The sequence below is a fragment of the Atta cephalotes genome (genome assembly GCF_000143395.1).
Source record: "Atta cephalotes unplaced genomic scaffold scaffold00017, whole genome shotgun sequence".
NCBI lineage: Eukaryota > Metazoa > Arthropoda > Insecta > Hymenoptera > Formicidae > Atta > Atta cephalotes.
This window is the reverse complement of record NW_012130081.1, coordinates 4,701,347-4,708,519: the sequence shown is the minus strand read 5'-3', so window position 1 is coordinate 4,708,519 and position 7,173 is coordinate 4,701,347. Positions and strand designations below refer to the sequence as shown.

Here is a 7,173-nt window from a genome sequence, read left to right as displayed (position 1 = left end):
TGCTGAATCAAATATGAAAGTCCCTATGTCTAGAGATAAATTCTGCAACGTTTTATAATATAGCATTCGATTACCGTGCATACTTTATCTTTTAATTTTTATTCTTATTCTTATGTAATCTTTAGGAGTACAATAGAAATAACGAAAAATAACATTCGAAAAATTATAGTTGTACATAAATAATAACAAACCCACAACTCCAAGTGCAGAGGTATCAATGTCACGTTGTCTCCAAGTAACAAAAACTCCACCTAACAATCCGTGCAGAAATATAACGTCCATTTTTGTTGTTGCGTGAATTCTGTGTAGAGGATGGAGAAGATAGACGCTCTGCGGATAATTCACTTTCTCGTTTTCATTTGTATCTAGATTCACCAATGCACTGATCGCCTGTGCTGATAGACGAATGTCATCGCTGTGGGACCAATGTGACAATATGCCTATCCATCCTTTATCAAAACAGTTATGTTATCAGCAATGCAATAATACATTACAGAAAGATCAAGTCTATCTTACCGGACTCATAGATAGTTTCTAAATATTCGGAATGAAGAGATATGTTGGATAATATCCTTGCGAGTAATATACATATTTCTATGTCATCATTGCAAATTTTTTGTATCGCTGTCAATATTGGCAAAGCTCCAGCTTTAATCAAATCTAAAATCCAAAAATTAAGCAAAAGATATAAATAGTGTATATCAATATGTAGAATTATACAAAAACATTTTCATAACTTACGTTTGCTATATTGTTCCACAGAGGAATGATGACAGATTGCACGAATGCAACTTTTAAGTAATTCATCATCCCGAACTGTTGTCGTTTCCACAGAGAGACCCACACTTGTCAAATCATGGTCAAACCATTCTACAAGATACTATACATCAATTAGAATAGATGATTACAGCATGAATGCTATTAAGTTACAATTACAATATTGTAATATTAAAAAAAATGAAATATCTATAAACTAAATTATGTCTAAAATTATTTGTTGCATGTCATTATATTGCAATACATTTATAACAAATTATAATTTCAGAATAATAATTAATAGATATTTCAATTTTTTAACATCAAAGATAATAATTTAAATAATTATATATTAACATAATTATATATTAACACTTTTCATTTTAATATTTTTTTCATGCATATTCAAATACTTACTCGATGCGAGTCTTTAAACATTTTACTGAGAAATTGTGTGAGGCAGAGATGTGTGTTGTCACATAAAGCATTCAAATTTAACAACAGCGAATGTACCTTTTCTAATACTTCCTGTAAAAAAATATTGAATGCATTTTTACAACAATGAAAAATATTGGCAAATACTATATATATATTTTATCCTTTTAGAAAGTTAAAATACTTTTAGAAAGTTAAGCTTAAAATAATTGGAAGTTAAATTTAAAATAAAAACTACATACATCTAAATTGTATTGCACATGATAATATGGTGGTTGCAAAAAGAACAATAAGTTAACATTAGGCATTCTTGCGAGAGCTACTGCTGTTTTAGCATCCATCATCTGTGCCAAATGACGATACTGCCAATCTGAAAGATTTATTTAGAGAAACATTCTAAAGGCTGGACTCAAGAATACACATTGAAAATTGAAAGACTGAAATTTGATCAATTTAAACAATAGGAGCTAACATTTTCTTGTCCTTATTGATTAAATTTCAATTTTCAATTTCAATCTTCAATCTCAATCTTCAATGTTTAGTCTGATTTTGACCTTAGACACAGATTTAGAATTCTACCAAAGATATTATTTTAACAACAAAGATAAAATGATATCTGAGTGATACTCGGATAAAAACATAGTTATTACCTTTTAAATGTGACAGAGAACCAAGTGTAGTCACAGCTTTATATCGTTCATTTTTGTTCCCATGTTGAGCCATATACAATAATTTATATGCAATCTTATGATTTTTCATCTTCCACCATTTCGCCAGAGCATCACTGAGACTTGTTGGCTTCTCTGATGTAGGTCCATGTAAATCCTCATCCTTCCTAAACATGAAAATATCTGAAACCAGAGGATCAATGTTTATACATAGAAATGTATATATAGGCTATGTTCCAATATATAATACTAGTACTAAAAATATATAGTACATGTAATGTAAACTGTAGATTTCTAGTATTGGCAATATATATCAGAACACAACAATTATATACTGCTGTTGAAAGTGGATGATTACCTTTAAATCGAGGATCATCGATGTAGATGTACTGTGCTCGGGTTTGCTCTAAATTTAGAATACTTGTGTTGATAGCCGACCGAATAATCTGCGATACCTGTCGCAGTTGATACAGAAACCAGCATCCTCTAAACAGGATATAATTTCAATATAAAGGTGACATTTGATGTAACTTTGATTTCGAGTCACCTGGCAGAAAGTCATCTTGGAATGACTCACCCGAGCACCACGACGCAAATGCCACTAGTCTTCAGATAATACACGTAGTTTCTCGTCACTTGTGCTCGCATCGCGTTCACAGGCTACGGAGAAGATTCTCGACACGATCATCAACAAAACGGAATCAAATTCCGTTGCAATGGACGTCACATTTCAAACAATTTCGAACTTTGAAAGATGTATATTGAACTATTCACACGCGCGAAAAACGCGATTGAAACCGCTCAACAGCGTTCAGAAAATATACATCGTCAAGCCTTCGAGAAAACTGAAATGATTGGTCTGGAAATGTTCACCAATTAGGCGATTTCGTATTTTCCGAATGCGAATGACGTCTTTCGGCTCGACATTTTCAAAATAAATAAGGGAGCACGTTTAGGGATCATTTATACTGGTAAATACTCTCTCTTCGTTTCAATTGATATTTTCTCATGCAATTCTTTCTTCTCACGTAGAAAATGCGAGAAAGTATAAGTAATTACAAGAAATTTTTATTCTCAAAGATTTTTTGCAGCTACATTTTTTGTTTTCACTATTTTTTCTAATTTTTAATTATATATTTTTATCATTAATTATATAATTTAATTATATAATTATAAAATTTAATTATATACATTTATATACATTTCATTTTGGAAACATATACGTACGATGAATTATCGAATGATAAAACTTACAAAAAAGTTACAAGGGTGCAAAGTTTCAAATTCGTTTTCTCTCTGTTTACTTCGAGAAAGATAATATATATAAATTTATTAATATATATTAAAACCTAATAAAACCTAATAAATTTTTCTTTTTCCTAAATTGCATAAATATATCAGGGAAATTTTTATTCAAAATAAAAATGTCTGCTTAAAATCAATATTCCCCATTTCATGCAATAATTCCCATTTTTTTAAAAATAATTCCCATTTTTTTTTAAAACAAAATTAATTTTCTATATGACAAAAATTAATAAATGACAAAAAAAAAAAAGAAAAAAAGACAGTTTACTTCAATGAAGTAAAATCAATCTAATGCGCTCATATTATCTATTTCGTTATACATATATAGAAGGCAAATCTAATTAATCGTCACTGTCACGGCTCATAGAGGTGGAGGCTAAATGGAAGCGGGTCATGGTCCTGGAGTCTGGAACTGGAGCGGTTCGTAGTGTTTAGAAACTCTCATGGTGGATAGGGTGAGTTCACGTCGTTCACATCGACCTCATTGAATGAGAGACGTGCGCGTGCACTCGCCAGCAGTGATCTCAGCCGGCGCCGCGCCACGACATGGCGACCGTCAAGGTGACAGAGCAGAAGGTTATACTGTGCGGCGAGTACGGCGTCGGAAAGACGTCTATATTCCGGCGCTTCGCCAACAACACGTTCGTCGCCAGCAACGACCGCAAGTCGACCCTGGGCCTTGACAACATCGACAAGGAATACGTCGTCGAGGACAGACGGATACGTGTGAGTATCAACTTTACGTTACATGTGAATCGATTGCACCTTTTCATGTAACGGGAAATATACGCAATCACTTTGGAAAATTCTGCCTTATTTTCTTCGTTTTCCCTTTATTGATCGTCAAGTTGCATGCAAATTGCCATGGGATTCCATAGAACTTGATTTCGTTTATTACTGGCCTATTTCCTGCTGAATCCAAACTGCGTGCAATAAACTGTCAGACTGAAATCAGTAAGCGTACGTAAATATTGGAGTGATTGTTTGCATGAGCTTAACTTATTATATATACTGATACACATTAAATGTGACTAATAAGTTCTGTATAAGTTGCTTCATTTAACTTAAGCACAGTGTATCAAGAAACATTATAGTTGAGAAATTTAAATAATCTTCAGAGTATTTACAGAAAGTAAACATGATATTGTCCTTGTGAATTTATAAAATTGACATATTTTTGACTTTTGTTCTTCTCAGCTGCAATTATGGGACACCGGCGGTATGGAAAGAGTGGCATCTGTTACTTCAAGTTACTACAAGTTTGCAGAGGCTGCCATTCTGGTGTTTGCCCTGGATAACTCGACATCATTTCATTTGTTGTCTCAACATTTGCTCGACATAGTTACATATGCGGAGAACGCGAAGATATTCCTTTGTGGAAACAAAAGCGACGTGGAAAGCGTCGCGCCACAAGTTACGGACGCAGAGATGGAACAATTCTGGTACTCATAATTTTTAATAGTTTCCTAGTGTGTATTCTTTAAAACTTTTAGAGTGAATCTTACTTTGAAGAGTAAAATCTCACTCTTAAGAATTGAAAATTGTGCTACTCTTTTTTAAAACTGGCTAAATATTTACTTGTTAGAATCCACTTGTTAGAATCTCTCTAAAAGAGATTCCACTCTAAAAGATTTAGAGAGTATGCTTCTTTTATATATGATAAATTAAAAATTAAAAAATTAAAAAAAATTAAATCTTCTAGCGAACAATGTCATAATCTGATTTCGGGGATATACAAAACGTCGTGCAAAACTGGCGAAGGTGTAAATGAGATGTTTGAGGATATAGCACAACATCTGGTCGAGGCGAATCGATCGCGAATGGAACTTCATGAGATGGACAAGGATCGATTTAAGATTTCATACGTCGACGAAGCAACCGACCCATCGTGTTTGTGCTAATTTGTAATTGACATTCGCCGACATGCACTTTCTGAGAATCTCTAAAGTTTAAGGAAAAAACTGAATGGAATCTTTTATATCGAGCACTTATCACACGTGACTTTCCTATGAGGGAAAGTTGCGTCTCGCAGAGGAAGGGAAAATCCATGAACGTGATATACGTAATATATACACAAGTTGCGCGCCACGATCGGATCAGGTCTAGGATAACGCGACAGCAAAATAACTTTCTTGAAAATTTATTACGTTGTGAAATTATATCTTAATCAACTAAGCTTGATCTATTAATATGATTTACACGATCGGTATTATATTATACATTGATAAATATACATACTATCTATTTAAATTTGTAAAGGTTACACGATAACCAGGCACTAGTGCTGAGTCCATTTGATAGTCTTCAAGTCGATACCATCTTCCACCATCTCCCATAGTGGGCTATAAAAAAATAAAAATATTAAAATTTTGGTATGTTTTCACGTAATGTCATGGCTAATAGATGCATATCAGACGATAGAGAGAAATAGAGATAATCATGATCTTATGAAACGTCCAACGATAAAGTCATTCCCTCCGCGAAACGAGATTTCAATCGTTTCAAATTGTAAAGATATAACGCCAAAGTATAACGTGTACGTAAATCTAACATAGTTCCTTCACCACATCTCTCGAAATAAACATTTGTATGATAATTGCTGAACGTATTACCTCATCTCCCGAAGTCGCTTTACATGTTGTATCGTATTGTCCGCGGTGTAATCGACTTCCTCGAACGTTGTAAATCGTCCGATGCCGAACCTAATTAAACAAGTCGCAAGTTACATCGATAAAATATAAAATTACTAAGGCACGTTCGGAAATATCATTTCAAATAGCTTACTGAACATTTAGTAAAAGTATAAAATGACACACGGAAGCGTTCGAATGATATTTCCAACGTTTCATAATGGCTGCATTCTAATGCACTACTAATATTGAAAACATGAACTACGTTCATGTCACGTACATTACAGATTTTTAATACTGATAGTGTATATTTGAACACAGCCGTGGACTAATGATGAGCGAAGTTCCTGTATTTCAAAATATATACCTGATACTGGAATGTGCCAAATCTTCCGAGGCACCGATTGCTCTGAGCACGTAGCTGGGTTCCAAGCTCGCGCTGGTACAAGCCGAACCGCTGCTCAATGCCACGTCCTTCAAAGCCATTAATAACGATTCACCTTCTACGCAGGCGAACGACAGATTCACGCAGCCAGGATACCAGGCTATGGGATCTCCGTTTCGCACGACTTGCCGCAAATTTGACGTTATCTTTTCAATCAGATGATTCGACAGCGTGTTGATGTATCTGTGATCATACTGCAAAAAATATACAGTATAGATTTTAATACCTCAAACGCATCAATTAATTATATGAAGCAGAACTTTTGCTTTACTTACGTCCATTTCTGTCTGCGCTAACTCACAAGCGGCACCCAATCCTACAACCAAAGGTGCTGGTACAGTACCGCTTCTCATCCCTCTTTCTTGCCCGCCACCGCTTTGCAATGGTTCTACGCGCACTCGCGGCCTTCTTCTAACGTATAGGGCTCCAATACCTAAATGCAAAATAGATAAATAAAGAATGTAGATGCACTGAGCTTTTTTATAAACAGAATAATTTTTATAACTTATTGAAATGAAAATTATATTAGACAAAAGATCATATAATTTCTAATATACAACTTTTAAAAATAATTTCTAATAATAATTAATTTTTTATAATTATTTATTATGTCTACTATTTAAATCAATATATATAAAAGAAATACCAATATTATTTTTTGCGTAGTAATAAATTATAATTTATACAAAATTACCTTTTGGACCATACAACTTATGACCACTGATAGACATTAGATCAATATTCATAGCGTTAACATCAATTGGCACTTTGCCTATGGCTTGCGCAGCATCTGTGTGGAAAAAGACCTTTTTCTTCCTGCACAAGTAATAAATAAAAAGTAAATGGAATTTAAAAATTATATATATATATATATATATATACACACACACACACACACACACACAATAAATAAGAATTATTTATAGTAATTAAA

The 7,173-nt window shown here is 33.5% G+C and overlaps 3 protein-coding genes across 3 annotated transcripts in view; 1 reads left to right on the top strand and 2 right to left on the bottom strand.

The window, feature by feature from the left end:
* Positions 1-2,507, bottom strand: part of LOC105618561 (protein SERAC1) — a 5,250-nt gene extending 2,743 nt beyond the window's left edge. Inside the window, exons 1-8 of the mRNA XM_012200093.1 lie at positions 2,437-2,507; positions 2,218-2,345; positions 1,842-2,042; positions 1,434-1,561; positions 1,174-1,284; positions 742-880; positions 517-660; positions 192-449 (exon numbers count right to left, since the gene is read on the bottom strand). Coding sequence (XP_012055483.1) covers positions 192-449; positions 517-660; positions 742-880; positions 1,174-1,284; positions 1,434-1,561; positions 1,842-2,042; positions 2,218-2,345; positions 2,437-2,507 — 1,180 coding nt within the window. The remainder of the gene's footprint in view (positions 1-191; positions 450-516; positions 661-741; positions 881-1,173; positions 1,285-1,433; positions 1,562-1,841; positions 2,043-2,217; positions 2,346-2,436) is intronic.
* Positions 2,508-3,710: 1,203 nt separating this feature from the next.
* LOC105618560 (ras-related protein Rab-6.2) lies at positions 3,711-5,065 on the top strand. Its single transcript, XM_012200092.1, has 3 exons — positions 3,711-3,890; positions 4,362-4,606; positions 4,867-5,065. The coding sequence occupies exons 1-3, from the start codon at positions 3,711-3,713 to the stop codon at positions 5,063-5,065; spliced, it is 624 nt and encodes a 207-aa protein (XP_012055482.1).
* A 223-nt stretch (positions 5,066-5,288) lies between these two features.
* The window catches only part of LOC105618559 (cysteine desulfurase, mitochondrial), a 3,413-nt gene continuing 1,528 nt past the window's right edge, over positions 5,289-7,173 (bottom strand). Inside the window, exons 6-10 of the mRNA XM_012200091.1 lie at positions 6,934-7,055; positions 6,515-6,672; positions 6,162-6,433; positions 5,777-5,866; positions 5,289-5,506 (exon numbers count right to left, since the gene is read on the bottom strand). Of these exons, the coding sequence (XP_012055481.1) occupies positions 5,443-5,506; positions 5,777-5,866; positions 6,162-6,433; positions 6,515-6,672; positions 6,934-7,055 (706 nt within the window). The 3' untranslated portion in view covers positions 5,289-5,442. The remainder of the gene's footprint in view (positions 5,507-5,776; positions 5,867-6,161; positions 6,434-6,514; positions 6,673-6,933; positions 7,056-7,173) is intronic.

Excerpts from the sequence above, each read along its gene's own strand:
- LOC105618560 (XM_012200092.1), top strand. The coding sequence starts at position 3,711 with ATGGCGACCGTCAAGGTGACAGAGCAGAAGGTTATACTGTGCGGCGAG. Across the intron at positions 3,891-4,361 it reads TCGAGGACAGACGGATACGT|CTGCAATTATGGGACACCGG; the intron begins GTGAGTATCAAC and ends TGTTCTTCTCAG. Across the intron at positions 4,607-4,866 it reads GCAGAGATGGAACAATTCTG|CGAACAATGTCATAATCTGA; the intron begins GTACTCATAATT and ends TAAATCTTCTAG.